Source organism: Mobula birostris, chromosome 9 (assembly GCF_030028105.1).
Source record: "Mobula birostris isolate sMobBir1 chromosome 9, sMobBir1.hap1, whole genome shotgun sequence".
In the NCBI taxonomy this organism is placed as follows: domain Eukaryota; kingdom Metazoa; phylum Chordata; class Chondrichthyes; order Myliobatiformes; family Myliobatidae; genus Mobula; species Mobula birostris.
In genome coordinates, this window is record NC_092378.1 from 15917194 (window position 1) to 15933771 (window position 16578).

General features: G+C 40.2%; 1 protein-coding gene across 8 annotated transcripts in view; it reads left to right on the top strand.

Annotated features, from left to right (window-relative positions):
- The first annotated feature begins 3552 nt into the window (after positions 1-3552).
- LOC140202552 (uncharacterized) overlaps positions 3553-16578 on the top strand; it is a 29876-nt gene continuing 16850 nt past the window's right edge. For 2 of the 8 annotated variants that reach the window (XM_072267536.1, XM_072267529.1), the window contains exons 1-8: positions 3678-3753; positions 4355-4713; positions 7101-7199; positions 7908-7965; positions 10644-10896; positions 13641-13742; positions 13910-14042; positions 14390-14488. In XM_072267536.1, coding sequence (XP_072123637.1) covers positions 4570-4713; positions 7101-7199; positions 7908-7965; positions 10644-10896; positions 13641-13742; positions 13910-14042; positions 14390-14488 — 888 coding nt within the window. In that variant the 5' untranslated portion in view covers positions 3678-3753; positions 4355-4569. Of the gene's footprint in view, positions 3754-4354; positions 4771-4806; positions 5242-7100; positions 7200-7907; positions 7966-9975; positions 10049-10643; positions 10897-13640; positions 13743-13909; positions 14043-14389; positions 14489-16578 lie in introns of those variants that run through there. The other 6 variants (XM_072267532.1, XM_072267533.1, XM_072267530.1 and 3 more) reach the window with 5 other exon arrangements.

The following is a 16578-nucleotide window of genomic DNA, read 5'->3' on the forward strand; positions in this document are numbered from 1 at the left end:
AATATTAAATAAATGTTTTGAAAGAATGAATGGCTGTTTTAAAATCTGTCCAGTTGCAACATAGGATCATTTCTTAATATAATTGTACACATTAAGAACACATGGAGGGAGAGAAAAGAAACTTGAATTTTGTGATCCAACTGGAATTTCACTGTCTTCAGAACATCTTTACATGCCAAGATACTTGACATCTACAGACTTAATCAGAACGAATATACTTTAGTGTTGTTGTCAGTTGTGTGGGGAAAAATCCCTTTAAGCTACTTTTTGCTCTGATGCAGTGATTGTTGAACAGTGCATATCAAAATCTCCTTTCTCCTCGTGTCATATGCCAAGGGGTTTAACTTATTATTTGAAAAATTATGTGAGGCAATGCTCATTCACTAATCAAAACATTGGATGTCCTGACTCATACTGTGTATAGAAAATACTGTACCTCTTGGTTTCTTCATCTTTGGTTCCTAAACCTTTGATTTTTTCACTTGGAAGGTCTAGGAACTTCAATCATCAATTTTCCCATTCTTTTATTGCTGAGCAAAACTAACAGTGCTTTGAGCGTGCCCTCACACTTGATAAGGTACCTCCTGAAGCTACAGTAATTAACATCTTGGGCACAGGTGGAAAATTAATGCTGGATTTGCCTGTAGCCTGAGAACACTTTAAAGATTCTTGCCCCTTTGGTCAAATATAATTAATGTAGTATTTGAATGTAGCAATTTAATTTGTGACTACAGCTGCCACTGCAGTACGTTTCAAACCCTAAACTACTGCCGATTTTTATATAAAGCAAATTGTCATGTCACTTCAGATACTTTGTACAATTTTTCATGTGACTTCTGATAATTATTTCTAGAACTTTTTCGTACAATTTTTCATGTGACTTCTGATAATTATTTCTAGAACTTTCCTCACATTGATTGAACTGCATGTGCTCTGGTTGTAAGGGAGTAATGTTTCCAGCATTCTAGTTCTTAGTAGCATTCCTGAATCTATTGATGCTTATGATTGGGGCTTGTACAATTTTTTCCCCCTTTCCTTGACAACCTAGGATTCATTTTGTCTGTGTTGGGTGCTTTATCCAATTTATGTACTACTATCGCTAAGTAAACATTTTTAGCCACCCAAAACCTCAATTAAAACTTCCTTTGGTGAGATTCCAGCATATGATCCTTGGTGAAGACTGATGTAAAGTAGTTAGGTACCTTAGCCATGAGTAGTCTCTCTTTTGCTGACACACCACTTTTTCTTTCTAACTTGCAAGGCTGGTAAGTGATCACTGAATTTATGAAATGCTAGAGGATGTATATTTGAGCTGCATCTTGGTTAAATGAATCTGTTACAATTTATCTAGATTATACATGTCAAGGTGTCACTATTAACTATACCTTAAGGAATAAGAGTGAAACGCAGTGTCATCCTGCAGCTGGTGGATCTCCACCAAAAAGATGAGTTTTGCTTGGCCAAACATATGAACTATGCATGGTGTTTTGCTGATTCTGGTATATGTACATTAACAGTCCCTGTGTCTGTGGTTGCTACTTGTAATGCTGTAAGCACCAATGCCCTTGAATGAAAAATCCTAGAAAAAGTTGTAGATATGGCCCAGTCTATCACTAGTAAAGCCCTTCCAACCATTGAACACATCTACATTAAACGCTGTTACAGGAAAACAGCGTCCATCATCAAGGGCCCCCACCACCCAGGACATGCTCCTTCTTGCTGCCCTCAGAAAGAAGGTACAGAAGTGTCAGGACTCGCATAACCAGGTTCAGGAACAGTTGCTCAACATTCAGGTTCTTGAACCAAAGGGGATAACTTCACTCAACTTCTCTTGCCCCATCATTGAAATGTTCCTACAACCAATTGACTCACTTTCAAGTAATCTTCATCCCTGGTTTCATTGGGCACGTGGCCAAGTGGTTAAGGCGTTCGTCTAGTTACCTCAAGGTCGCTAGTTCGAGCCTCAGCTGTGGCAGTGTGTTTGTGCCCTTGAGCAAGGCACTTAACCACACATTGCTCTAGTCTGTGCGAGGAGTGGTGCCCCACACAGACTTTAAATCTGCGCCTTGTAAGGCATGAAAATGCCCGACGCAGGCCTCTCATGGTCTGAGTCAACGTTCCCACCCCCCCAATCTCTGGTTCTGGATATTAATTGCTTATTTATTTAAATTTTTTTCTTTATTTGCAAAAGTTTGTCTGGTGCAGTCTGGTAGCCTGGTTGAACACCCTAACTGGGGAGCCTTTCGTTGATTCTGTTATGTCTATTTTTCTATAGATTTGAGTATGCCCACAGAAAATGAATCTCAGGCTGAATATCGTTTCATGTGTGTACTTTGATAATAAATTTACTTTACATTTTGCCCTCGTAGATAACTTTATAGTATTTGTTACAGCTGTGATGTTTATTGTGGCCAGTGCTCTGTAGCTCTGTACGGTATAAATTGAAATGTGGTTATCTGGATGGGTTTAGAGAGGCACTGGTATAGCTTGGATTGACTATTATTATCTGCCATCTTACTGATCTGCTATCAGTTGTTGAAAGGCCTGGTTAGCCTGAATGTGGAGAGTCTGTCCCTGTAGTGGGGGGGGGGGGTCTTGAGACCAGAACACAGTCCCAGACTAGTGGGATGCATATTTAAAACGGAGACGAGGAGGAATGGCCTAATTCTGCTGCTATATCTTAAGGTCTTATCTTCCTCTTCCCAAAAGATCAAGTCAGGAGTAGTCCACTGCGATAGTCTTGTGACATTGAGGATTTTTTTTTAAAAAAAAAAGCTAAACAATTACTCTGAATATAATGCAACAATACCTTTGAAAATGTTGAAGAGACATAACGGGGGTGGTGGTCGTGGTGACAGTTTTACTTTATTCATTGTCTAATCATTTTAGGAGACAAGAAACGAGTAGAAATTGTGCACCCTTTATCCGAAAACCTCCAAAATCTTAATTTGTTTTTGAACGCTGACATGATGCCACAAACGGAAAATTCCACAAAGCGCTGGGAAATCTCACCACAAACAATTGAGAAGGGGCAATTGTTAGTTTTCACCAGTGATCATAGCGAATTTCGTTAATGTTAATCACAAAGGGTCTCGGTTCGGAATGTCGACTGTTCACTCTTTTCCATAGATGCTACCTGGCCTGCTGAGTTCCTCCAGCATTTTGTGTGCATTACCTTCATTATATTAATGGAATGCAATAATTACTGTTAGGTGCAGGTGTGTAAAACAAAGACTGAACTGCTTACATGTCGGTAAATTCAGAGTCGCGAATGATGGCGATGCCAAACGTATACTGACTGTCCACCTGGGCGCCCGAGGTCGTGATAGTTTACCTTTCCGCTGGTTCAATGTACATATTGTTTCATGCACAGAACTATGGCATGTATTAAATAAAACTACCTTCAGGGTATATGTACCATATAAGCTGTAAATGTAATATAAATAGATTTTGTGTTTGGCTGGGTCCCATCCTTAACCTATCTCATTATATACTCAAAATCATAAAAATCAGGGCACTTCCGGCCCCAAGCATTTCAGATAAGGGATGTTCAACCTGTATACACCTCCAACTTTTCAATTTCTCACGGCACAAAGTTTGCTCCTGCTTCGAGGGCATGGTATGTGACTGACGGACGGTCACGCCCAAAGCGAATGAGAAGCGACTAGGATTTGATCAATGTTGCGTCTGTCTAAAGTCCAGTGGGTTGCAGAGCGTTCTAGCAGAACTGAATCAGTAAATCCCAATCTCGCAGTGAGTGTTGGTCAACTTCAAAGTATTTTACAATTGGTATATTAGAAAAGCTTATTGTGACATTCTGGAGTTTGTTAGTTAAATTAGTTATATTCCTCTTGGGCAGTCTCTTGGGATTGTGGATCTGTTTTCGCTTTGCTGTCAAGACGAGCGGTAAATCACTAGGAAGGTGGTGCTGATCATGGAGGAGGACAGGAGTATAGAGTTCTTCGATCGCGCACCCAGGGCTTCTGTGTGTCTTTGGATGTTTGGGTTTGACGCTCTCAATTCCATCCCGGATATTCCTCCCGACTTTGAACTTTGTCTTAACACAAAATTAAGAGCTTGTGAGATAATTGTAGAATGTCGGCACTGCGTGTGTGTGTGTGTTGGTGGGTCTAATGCGGGATTGTAGGTTGAATTTGGAGTCACTGCATACTTCTCCGTGGGAGGTGGTTTCCGCGGGTCTCTTCCTGCCCCCGAGATCTCACCGGCGGCTGGACGCTACGGAATCCCACCTCCCGCGGTCGGCACCGACATTCCCGCACCGGCTCACTGCGGACTCTCGCGATACTCTCCACTTCTTTAGAAATATTAACTTCTATGAATTTCTCTGCCACAGAGTTGGTTTTCGGTTGAACGGTACAGATGAGACGCCTTTACCAAAGGGTGGAGTCATTGTTGGGTGGTATGCGGTTGGATTTGGGAGGAAGATTCTGAAACAGCTCGGTTCGACGTGGTGCAAGTCCAGCGAGGGATGGCGTGTTGCTGAGTTGGGGCCGTGCCCGCAAAAATACCATAATTCAGACCGCATGCTGGAAGGCGTAACTAAAGCGCATGAGACACCTACCATGCTCAGTGTTTAGCAAATGTTCTGTGCACTGGGTCCAGCCAACGCTCGGGTTTTATTGGAAGTCATTTACAAATACCACAGCAGGCTTCATCTCGCAGCGTCGACGTTTTATCTACTGTGATTTAAAGGTACATGTTGGAAAGGCACCTATTGAGGATGGTGCTTGGGTTTGGACAATTGTTTAAGTAAGTGCTCAAGCGATTATCTCTTTGCTCAGAAATATGTGACCGTAGCATCCGCTGCTGCTGCTAAATCAACGTTACATTTTAAAGATAGGTCGAACAACTGTCCCCATTTCTGAAATTATGTTTTTAACATCTTTGGAGTTTAGACGCCAGATTAATTATCCTGAAGCTTGCTCTCATCTGCTTTTGTAAAGCTAGACCAGCCTTTCGTCTGAGAAGCGTGAGGCACTTGTTTCCATGTGAGTACAGTACAGAACATTTTGCCAATATACTGTATGTAACACAGAATGAAGTGGAAAAAGTACTGGATATAGTGTACTGTACTGACACTACAATAAATATTAGCAACTATTTGTATTGGATGGAGAAGAGTACATTCAAGAAGTCTACGAAAGGATGAACCGTTTTCCTTGCATCTTGGAGCAAGCTGAACAGGAGCAGTGCTATTTATTTACGCTTATTTCGAAATCGGTCAGTTTTGGTGACATATCTGCAACCACAAAATCACATCAAAGCTACTTCCCAACATTCATACTTACATTAATAACCTTGACTTGGCTTTAGTAGGGCATGGAAATTTGTCTGTTGCAATGAGCATCCTTCTAGATTTGAAACAAGATGACAGTAAAGATTTCTGCTGAAGAGTCTCAAATAAGTCTTCCTCCAATACCAAAACCATAGCCCAACTTGTAAAAAAGAAAAGTTCAAAAGTTCACGCCAGACATAAACTTGAAGATACCATATTTCACATTAAAAAGTTTAAATATGAAAATTCAACATAATGTTTTCCGGAAGTGGAATTTCAAGTAGATTTGAAAGTGTATAACAGTTTGTAAAAAGAAGTTATTGCATGTGATTGTAGTTGCGTATTGCCCTAGAGAAGCTGCTGGAGTATGAACTGCCGCAGACCTGCTAGTGAGGGCCTGTCCACAGTGTTATTCACAAGGGTCTTTAGGACGTGGATGTGCTGATCATGAAGAATAGTTATTCCAGTTCTGGATGGTATGTCATTTGGAGCTGAATTTGCTGGATGTAGTGTTCGCATTTGTCTGTTGTCCTCCGTAGTACAGTACTGGAGATTACCGATTTAGTGGTTGTGATGTAACTGACCTTGGCAGGTAACTACAACACAGTGCAGTTTATAGATGGAAGGACAGCCAATTTGCAAGCTGTTTCGTTCTGGAAGGTGTCGGACTTTGGAGTTTTATTCGAACTACAATTTTTCAGGAAGTTGGCAAGTAATCCAGTGTGATTGCCAGTCAAATAGTCTTCGAGCAGCTCATGTTGTCACAATATCGAGATGACTAGACTTGTTAAATTCCTGGTGAATAGGGAACACAAGACGATGATTGAATACTGTGTCATGGTCTGAATTACAAGGTGGGGGGGATATAAAAATCCTATCGGAGGCAGCTGGTGTTTGGAACTTGCATTGTCAGGACCTTGCAGTACCTAGGCATAGTGTGCACAATGCATGGAATTGAACTTGGAAACTGAAGAACCTTTTCTCATGATTGTCTGCCAAGTCTTTTTGTGGTATATCTGCCAGGTTGCTTGAAGGAGCCCATGACGTTAATCTTTGACATGGTGTTTGCAGCAGTGTCCAAGGAGTTAACAAAATCTCCATGACCAAGCAGGTGAATTGGTAGCCTACCTGCTGCTGTTGACAAACTGATGTTACCGTATAAAGAGTGTTTGATTGTTCTCGCAACACACATCAAAGTTGCTGGTGAACGCAGCAGGCCAGGCAGCATCTCCAGGAAGAGGTACAGTCGACGTTTTGGGCCGAGACCCTTCGTCAGGACTAACTGAGGGAAGAGTGAGTAAGAGATTTGAAAGTGGGAAGGGGAGGGGGAGATCCAAAATGATAGGAGAAGACAGGAGGGGGAGGGATGGAGCCAAGAGCTGGACAGGTGATTGGCAAAAGGGATACGAGAGGATCATGGGACAGGAGGTCCGGGAAGAAAGACAAGGGCGGGGGGAACCCAGAGGATGGGCAAGGGGTATATTCAGAGGAACAGAGGGAGAAAAAGGAGAGTGAGAGAAAGAATGTGTGTATAAAAATAAATAACAGATGGGGTACGAGGGGGAGATGGGGCATCTCTCACTCTTCCCTCAGTTAGTCCTGATGAAGGGTCTCGGCCTGAAACGTCGACTGCACCTCTTCCTACAGATGCTGCCTGGCCTGCTGCGTTCACCAACAACTTTGAAGTTTGTTTCTTAATCTTACCAAACTGCAAATTACTGAGTAACTTGTAAATTATTTCACTGAACTTTGCTTTGTCAATTCAGTAAAGTGCTGTATTTTTGCATCTTCATTTATCCATCAGATTTTCAACATTCTTAAAACTATTATAAGAAAAAGTGAAAAGAGAGTTGCTGAGAAGACTAAATTAACTAGTGAACGAAAACTGCAGAAGGAGATGTCTGTAAGTCCAATTAGATTATAAGTGGAAATAATAGTCTAAATTATTTACCTAAGTAAATAATTCATTTCTGGTAATACTTTATTATAAGTTTTATAAAATAAACTTCTTATAAAATAGACTTTTTCCTGTTGAAATACATTAAATTTTAATGTCATATTGTTGGGAGTGTGTGTTTACTGTATCATTTTTAACATTATTTCTGTTTGTCACTAAAAATAGTAGGCCTGTAACAATTAGTAATTAATATTGCACCTAGAGTCATCCCAGGCTTCAGTTGACAGTTGTGAAATCAGATCCACATTTTCAGAATAAATTTAGTATTGAAACAAAAATCATATCTTTTTATGCCAGAGTCAGCTAAAGACTGACAATGAATATTGCGTCAAGTAAATTTTGTGGTTACTTTTGCAATATATTTATCAAAATTTCATACAGTGAGTAATGACTATATCTACCAACATAAAATACACATTTCTGACTTATTATAAAACACAAGGGATTCTGCAGATGCTGGAAATCTTGAGCAACATTCTCAAAAATTGCTGGGGGATCTCAGCAGGTCAAGCATTCACCTGACTTGCTGAGTTTCCCCAGCATTCTGTGTGTGTTGTTCCTGACTTACTGAGCTTGTTTGTTGCACTTTTTCAGATTCTCAATGGTATGATTCAGTATTTGAATACTGAACTTTAAATTTTAACACATTCACAGAATCCTATCAGACTGTACAAAAGACCGATAAAATCGCAGGGACAGTTGAGAGTTGCAGGTAAAGTTGAATTTTATGAATTTTAAATTTCATGCAAGTTTTTCAACGTGACCTTACCTGCAGAAATCAGTTCATTGTTGTCTTTGAGACTAATTAAAGTGCTTGCATTTTTCATATTCTTATAAAAATATCAGGATTGGCTCTTTAGATTAACTACACTTGCAATAATAATCAACAACTAATGGGAGATTTACTCTATTTGAAATACTGAGATGGCGCTCAGTACTCACTGTCGGAGAGCTGATCAGAGCTCGAAGTTTTCGGATGACTCAGAGTCGGACCGTGGTCGGGTATGGCAGGGAGAGTTTTTCTTCCTTCTCCCATCTGCCTGAGATGTGGGACATTTGAGAGACTTTGAACTTTTACTGTGCTCATGGACTTCTTCATCAAGTTATGGTATTGTTGCACTGTTGTAACTATATGTTATAATTATGTGGTTTTGTTAGTTTTTTTCAGTCTTGGTCTGTCCTGTGTTTTTGTGATATCACACCGGAGGAAATATTGTATCATTTCTTAATGCATGCATTACTAAATGACAATAAAAGAGGACTGCGTGTCTTCATAATCACAATCTAAAATAATGTGCTATTTTAAGAATTCATTACACAAAAGCTATCTAGGTAAGTACAGTACTGTGCAAAAAGTCTTAGGCACATATATATAGCTAAGGTAAAGACTGTAGTAATTTTATATATTGCACATAAACATGTCTTATTTGAGTGATGATGAACCTGATTCTCATATAGGTTTCTTTTGTGGACTGAGAGCGGGAAAGGGTCAGGGAGAGGGAAATTATTGTTGGGAAAAGTGGAAGGCACAGGAAGCAGAGCAGGAGGCACCAGAGAGACCTTCTGTAATGATCAATAAACCAATTGTGTGGAATCAAATGACCTTACCTGGCGTCTCAAGGCTGGGTGTGTCTCCATCCTCGCCAGCCATTTTCCCCCCCCCCCCCCCAAATTCCAGCACCCCTTCTCTACTACCTGTCCCAAGCATAATATTTTACCTGCAAATGCTGGCTTTTAAATTAAGCCTCTAATTCATGACTACATCCAGCAATCTTGGGCAACAATACAGGCAATGGGATAGTTCAGCTATCAGCAGCCGCTAACACCATCCAAGTACTCAAGTCAAAGGCAAGTTTATTGTCATATGCACACATACAATGCAAAACACAGTTGCAGCAGCATCACAGGCACATAAAATCAAAAAAAATATAAATTAAACATTTTTATTATTGAACTATATATACTATATACAACCTTGAGATTCGTCTTCTTGCAGGCAGCCACAAAACAATGAAACACAATAGAACCCATTAAGAAAAACCCACACAACAAAGACCGTCAAACACATAATGTGCGGATAAAAAGGAACAAATTGTGCAAGCAATAAAAAGTCAACAAATTAGATAGATACTTTATTGATCCCAAAGGTAATTACAGTGTCACAGAAATTACACCCAGAATATTAACCGCTGAGCCCACAAAAGTTGCATGGGGCCAGTTCTGCTCTGTGCCAAGTTTGTGAATCCACCCCAATTTGTACACAAGCAAAAGTAGAAGAATCCCCTGAAGTTGAGCATCGGAACTAACCCTGTGCAGAACCTGCCCTCCACACACAGCTCACACTGACAATTTGAAACACATCCACAACACTTCCTGTGTTGTTCCCTCAGATACCCAACCACAGGCAACTGAGGTGTATCAGTGCTGACCTACCTCTCTCCCCTTCTCTCCAGTACAAACTGTGCGTTACAGCACTTTTCCTAGTCCAAGACAAGGCTGTGACAAGCCATACAAATCCTGTTTGGAGGCAATGGTTCTTTCTGTACTTGTACTCTTTCAATCAAAAAGTGCCGGTTGTGACAGATTTAGTGGCTAGAAGTAGAAGTTAACTATTTTCTACATGCACATGAGACTACAAATAAGGAGGGAAATGGACAGTTGACATATCAAGTTGAGATCCTTTGTTCGACCCAAAATGTTAACTGTGCATTTCCCTCCATAGGTGTTCCCTGGCTCGCTGAGTGCCTCCAGCACTTCATGTTGTTCTAGAAACTAACACCTGCAGTCTTTTCTGTGTACGTATCAAATCAGGCTTGCCATTTGCTGCGGTCCTTGCTGCCTTGCTTTGTTTCCTGGTACCCCAGAGGCTCCAATATAAAATTCTAATGCCTATGTCCAAATCGATTTGGAGTTGCAGAGAGGTTAGAGGGGTTTTGAAATTTTATTAACACTCATGGAATGCTGCTGGCCTGGTATTCACTGCTAGATGAGTGGTTGAAGCAGGAAGCCTCATTGCATTTCAAAGGTACTTGGGTGAGTAGTTAATATTTTGCAACCAAGAATAATGCAGGCTGTGAGCTTGGAGTGGGAACTGGGCTTGGGAGCTTCTTTACAGCCAGAATGGTTTTCTAATGAGTCAAAAACTTGAAAATTTAATATAAAATAAAACATTTTAATGTTGTGGCAAGTATGAAAATTCACCAAGAAAAATATTCCAGTGCAATTCTGGGCAGAATTACCAATTCATTGCTAAGGAAAATGGGCAGAATTGCAACATTTTTAATTCCTCTGGAGATTGTGGGAATAAAAGGTATGCTTCCAAGTAGGAATAAGAAACACAGATCTTGTTTTTTTCCACAACTTTTTAAATATAAAAAACACATGTTTTAGATGACTTATTGGCTACATCAAAGCATCCTCCTAGTGGTGTTCCAGAAAGCAGAACCAACATGCACACGACCATCCCACATCTTCCAAAAATCAACTCTGCTGTTGTTCAAGAGAATGACGTAAAAGAGCAGCAAGTGCCAATTTCTCATATTGCTGACTACTTTATGGCGAGGAAGAAAACTCTTAAATTGAATGGATTTCATTGGCAGAGGGAATATGTTCCCATACCCAGCAATCTGCCATTGGCAATAAGGTAAGAAATTTCATCTCTTATACTGAATCTGAAAATAGATCAGAGTTCTCAATGTTTTGCTTTCAGGGATGTTTAAATATTTACCTTACTAGCCTTTGTATCTAAAACCAGAAATTATTTTTAATTCTGTTATCTTTCAACATTAAAGTTCATTACTTTTTTCACATTTGCCTTCATTTGATTTCAATAATTAATGCACAGTGCTCTTATTGTGTTTAGCTTATGTACTGGTAAGTGTAAATTTAGGCCCTGAAAATATAAGAACTTTTATTAATAATTTAACATACTCAATTGGATTATAGTTTTTGATATTAGCTTGGTTAATCAACAAATTAAAGGCAATCACTAAATTTATAGTGAAAAGTAATGTTTATTGAACAGTCTTTTTCCTGGCAGCACTGTGAGGCAGCAGCAGGCAAGCCTGTTGTCATGGTCTTACAGCCGCATTTCAGATCTTGGGTGCTGTCCATGTGAAATTTCTCCATTTACTTTCAACTTTGACATTCTTCCCGCAAGTCCTTAGTTTTCCCTTTAGTGCATCTGTTTCCTCGCACATCCCAAAGACCTATTGGCAGGTTATTTGGTCACTGAGTTGTTCCTGTTTTAGATGGATGGATGAGAACTGAGGAGAGAAGATGTGGGGAAGAATAAATGAGAGCACGTAGGATTAAAGTGTAGTGCAGCCTCCTTTGTTGTAAGGAAATTTGAGATATTAAGCTTAAGGATTTGATATATCATCGCAGCTGTAACAAGGCCAACATCTGAAGTACCAGAAGACAAAAAAAGCTGTTTTTAAAGTAATATAAGAAACACAAAGCTTGAAAATAAACTTTGATTTTTTAAAAAACATTCATCAGCATATAGAAACATAGAAAATAGGTGCAGGAGAAGGCCCTTCGGCCCTTCGAGCCTGCACCGCCATTTATTATGATCATGGCTGATCATCCAACTCAGAACACCGCCCCAGCCTTCCCTCCATACCCCCTGATCCCCGTAGCCACAAGGGCCATATCTAACTCCCTCTTAAATATAGCCAATGAACTGGCCTCAACTGTTTCCTGTGGCAGAGAATTCCACAGATTCACCACTCTCTGTGTGAAGAAGCTTTTCCTAATCTCAGTCCTAAAAGGCTTCCCCCTTATCCTCAAACTGTGACCCCTCGTTCTGGACTTCCCCAACATCGGGAACCATCCCCCTGCATCTAGCCTGTCCAATCCCTTTAGGATTTTATAGGTTTCAATCAGATCCCCCCTCAATCTTCTAAATTCCAACGAGTACAAGCCTAGTTCATCCAGTCTTTCTTCTTATGAAAGTCCTGCCATCCCAGGAATCAATCTGTTGAACCTTCTTTGTACTCCTTCTATGGCAAGGATGTCATTCCTCAGATTAGGGGACCAAAACTGCACACAATACTCCAGGTGTGGTCTCACCAAGGCCTTGTACAACTGCAGTAGTACCTCCCTGCTCCTGTACTTGAATCCTCTCGCTATAAATGCCAGCATACCATTCGCCTTTTTCACTGCCTGCTGTACCTGCATGCCCACTTTCAATGACCGGTGTATAGTGACACCCAGGTCTTGTTGCACCTCCCCTTTTCCTTATCGGCCACCATTCAGATAATAATCTGTTTTCCTATTTTTGCCACCAAAGTGGATAACTTCACATTTATCCACATTAAATTGCATCTGCCATGAATTTTCCCACTCACCCAACCTATCCAAGTCACCCTGCATCCTCTTAGCATCCTCCTCACAGCTAACACTGCCACCCAGCTTCGTGTCATCCGCAAACTTGGAGATGCTGCATTTAATTCCCTCATCCAAGTCATTAATATATATTGTAAACAACTGGGGTCCCAGCACTGAGCCTTGCGGTACCCCACTAGTCACCGCCTGCCATTCTGAAAAGGTCCCGTTTATTCCCACTCTTTGCTTCCTGTCTGCTAACCAATTCTCTATCCACATCAATACCTTACCCCCAATACTGTGTGCTTTAAGTTTGCACACTAATCTCCTGTGTGGGACCTTGTCAAAAGCCTCTTGAAAATCCAAATATACCACATCCACTGGTTCTCCCCTATCCCTCTACTAGTTACATCCTCAAAAAATTCTATGAGATTCATCAGACATGATTTTCCTTTCACAAATCCATGCTGACTTTGTCCGATGATTTCACCGCTTTCCAAATGTACTGTTATCACATCTTTGATAACTGACTCCAGCAGTTCCCCACCACTGACGTTAGGTTAACTGGTCTATAATTCCCCGGTTTCTCTCTCCCTCCTTTTTTAAAAAGTAGGGTTACATTAGCCACCCTCCAATCCTCAAGAACTAGTCCAGAATCTAACGAGTTTTGAAAAATTATCACTAATGCATCCACTATTTCTTGGGCTACTTTCTTAAGCACTCTGGGATGCAGACCATCTGGCCTTGGGGATTTATCTGCCTTTAATCCCTTCAATTTACCTAACACCACTTCCCTACTAACATGTATTTCGCTCAGTTCCTCCATCTCACTGGACCCTCTGTCCCCTACTATTTCTGGAAGATTATTTATGTCCTTATTTATATAGTTTAAAAAAATTATTGCAGTGACCAAAATATTAGAAATCCATTAAGAGATGTGTTTCTTTCAAAACATGGGGGGGGGTGGGGTTAGGTGGGTGGCTTTGTGTGTGTAGTATGACACCAGAATTTGTCAAATGTGAATTTCACAATATACAATATTTTCACATTTTGTTTCAGGGGTTACAGGACTGGGAATCGTGATAATATGACGCATAAAGAAAAATGTATAGGAAATAGAAAAGGAAGAAAATCTGGTCTTTCAGAAACCTGCACAACAAGGTTTGCATGTTTCGACTTTGCTCTTTTCATAACAAAAATACAGCACAATGTACTAAGGTACATTTGTATGTAAATAAAATAAAATCCTAACTGTTTTACTTTTAAATACTGGAAGAAAAATAGTTGAGTCTAAATCTGCAAGAAGATCTGTTTCTATTTTTTTTTAGAAAAAATATGCAAAGTTCTGCAGAAGGATCAGCAGGTACAGATTCAAATAATACTGGCTTGGACAGCAGTGAAGCTGAGGACAGCCCGCCTTTGAGACAATACAATGGACCATTAATAACCAAGTTCCAAACAGTATGTGATGACAGAGTTTTTAAGAAAATTTTACTGTGAATATTATATGTTTCTGCTGGTGTTGTGGTTTATCCCAATGCATAATTTATAATAAGTAAATGTAGATGTTCCCTTTACCACAGTTTAGTGAGCAGAGCAGTATTTGGTAAACACAGTCTCACATAAGTTGACTCTTGCACCTATTTTTGTTTTGTTGTACTTGGTTATGCAGCCCCAAATAAATAAATATCCACATACAAATTAATCAAGAAGGAAAAAAAAGACAATGCATTTTCTGACAGATTAAAATACTAAACCACTTGGTGCATGTTGATCTGCGAACTAAATTTACTGAATTCATATTATAGATTCTAATATGGCCTGTTGCAAATTGCAGCATAGTGCAGATTTACAATGATCCAGCTGAGCGGATGATTGAAATATATTACCGAAGAAAACAGCATAAGGTATGAGCAGGCCATTTCCCCATTCAAACATCTGATAAAATTGCAGGTGGTTATCTATTTCAATTGCACATTGCTGTAGTATCTATATGTCCGTTCATCATGCTATTATCTAAAAATCTGATTAGTCTTCAACATATCCATTGTACAATCACCACAAACGTATGGAAAATCAAACAGATTTCATTTTATTTCTGTCCTAAATTCTAAGCAGGAATCCGTGTTCGGAGAATGTTCCTGCCAAGCCCTTTAAGAATTTTACAAGTTTAAGTGTGAACTTCTCCAATTTTTCTAAACATCAGGGAATGTAGATCCTGCCAACTTGATCTTAATTCCAAGGTCAATTCTCCCAGTCCCAGAAAGAGATTGGACAACGTCAACTGTGCCAGCTTTGAAGAGTATTTTCTTCCTTGGGTTAAAACTGAACGGCATATCTGGTTTCAACCCAGGACCCTATAAAAGGCATTTAAAACTCCTATTTTGTTTAAATTCTCTTGTAATAAAGACATTTGCTTTACTAACTGTTTGTCACACTTGCAAGTCAATTTTGTCAAAATGTGTAGCCATTGGGATGAGTTGCAGTGCAATAAAGTTGCAGTGAAATCAAAGCAAAAAGTATCAAATACTGGTCTTAAGGTGTTGTACTTAAATGCACGCAGCATAAGGAATAAGGTGGATGATCTTGTTGTACAGCTACAGATTGGCAGGTATGATACTGTGGCCATCATTGAGATCTGGCTAAAGGATGCATGTCTCTGGGAGCTGAACGTCCAAGGATACACGGTGTATTGGAAGGATAGGAAGGTAGGCAGAGGGGGAGGCGTGGCTTTATTGGTAAGAAATGATATTAAATCATTAGAAAGAGGTGATATAGGATCGGAAGGTGCAGAATCTTTATGGGTTGAGCTGAGAAATAGCAGGGGTAAAAGGACCCTGATGGCAGTTATTTATAGGCCTCCAAACAGCTGCAGGGATGTGGACTACAAATTACAACTGGAAATAGAAAAGGCTTGTCAGAAGGGCAGTGTTATGATAATTGTGGGGGATTTTAACATGCGAGTAGATTGGAAAAATCAGGTCAGCACTGGATCTCGAGAGAGAGAATTTGTAGAATGTCTGCGAGATGGCTTTTTAGAACAGCTTGTTGTTGAGCCCACTAGGGGATCGGCTGTACTGGATTGGGTATTGTGTAATGAACCGGAGGTGATTGGAGAGATTGAGGTGAAGGAACCCTTAGGAGGCAGTGATCATAACATGATTGAGTTCACTGTGAAATTAGAAAAAGAGAAGCTGAAATCTGATGTGTCGGTGTTTCAGTGGAGTAAAGGAAATTACAGTGGCATGAGAGAGGAACTGGCCAAAGTTGACTGGAAAGAGGCACTGGCGGGAAAGATGGCAGAGCAGCAGTGGCTGGAGTTTATGCGAGAAACGAGGAATGTGCAAGACAGGTATATTCCAAAAAAGAAGAAATTTTCGAGTGGAAAAAGGATGCAACCATGGTTGACAAGAGAAGTCAAAGCCAAAGTTAAAGCAAAAGAGGGGGCATACAAGGAAGCAAAAATTAGTGGGAAGACAGAGGATTGGGAAGTTTTTAAAACCTTACAAAAGGAAACCAAGAAGGTCATTAAGAGAGAGAAGATTAACTATGAAAGGAAACTAGCAAATAATATCAAAGAGGATACTAAAAGCTTTTTCAAGTATATAAAGAGTAAAAGACAGGTGAGAGTAGATATAGGACCGATAGAAAATGATACTGGAGAAATTGTAATGGGAGATGAGGAGATGGCAGAGGAACTGAACAAGTATTTTGCATCAGTCTTCACTGAGGAAGACAGCAGGATACTGGGCACTCAAGGGTGGCAGGGAAGAGAAGTGTGCGCAGTCACAATTACCACAGAGAAAGTACTCAGGAAGCTGAATAGGCTAAAGGTCGATAAATCTCCTGGACCAGATGGAATGCACCCTCGTGTTCTGAAGGAAGTAGCTGTGGAGATTGCGGAGGCATTAGCAATGATCCTTCAAAAGTCGATAGATTCTGGCATGGTTCCGGAAGACTGGAAGATTGCAAATGTCACTCCGCTATTTAAGAAGGG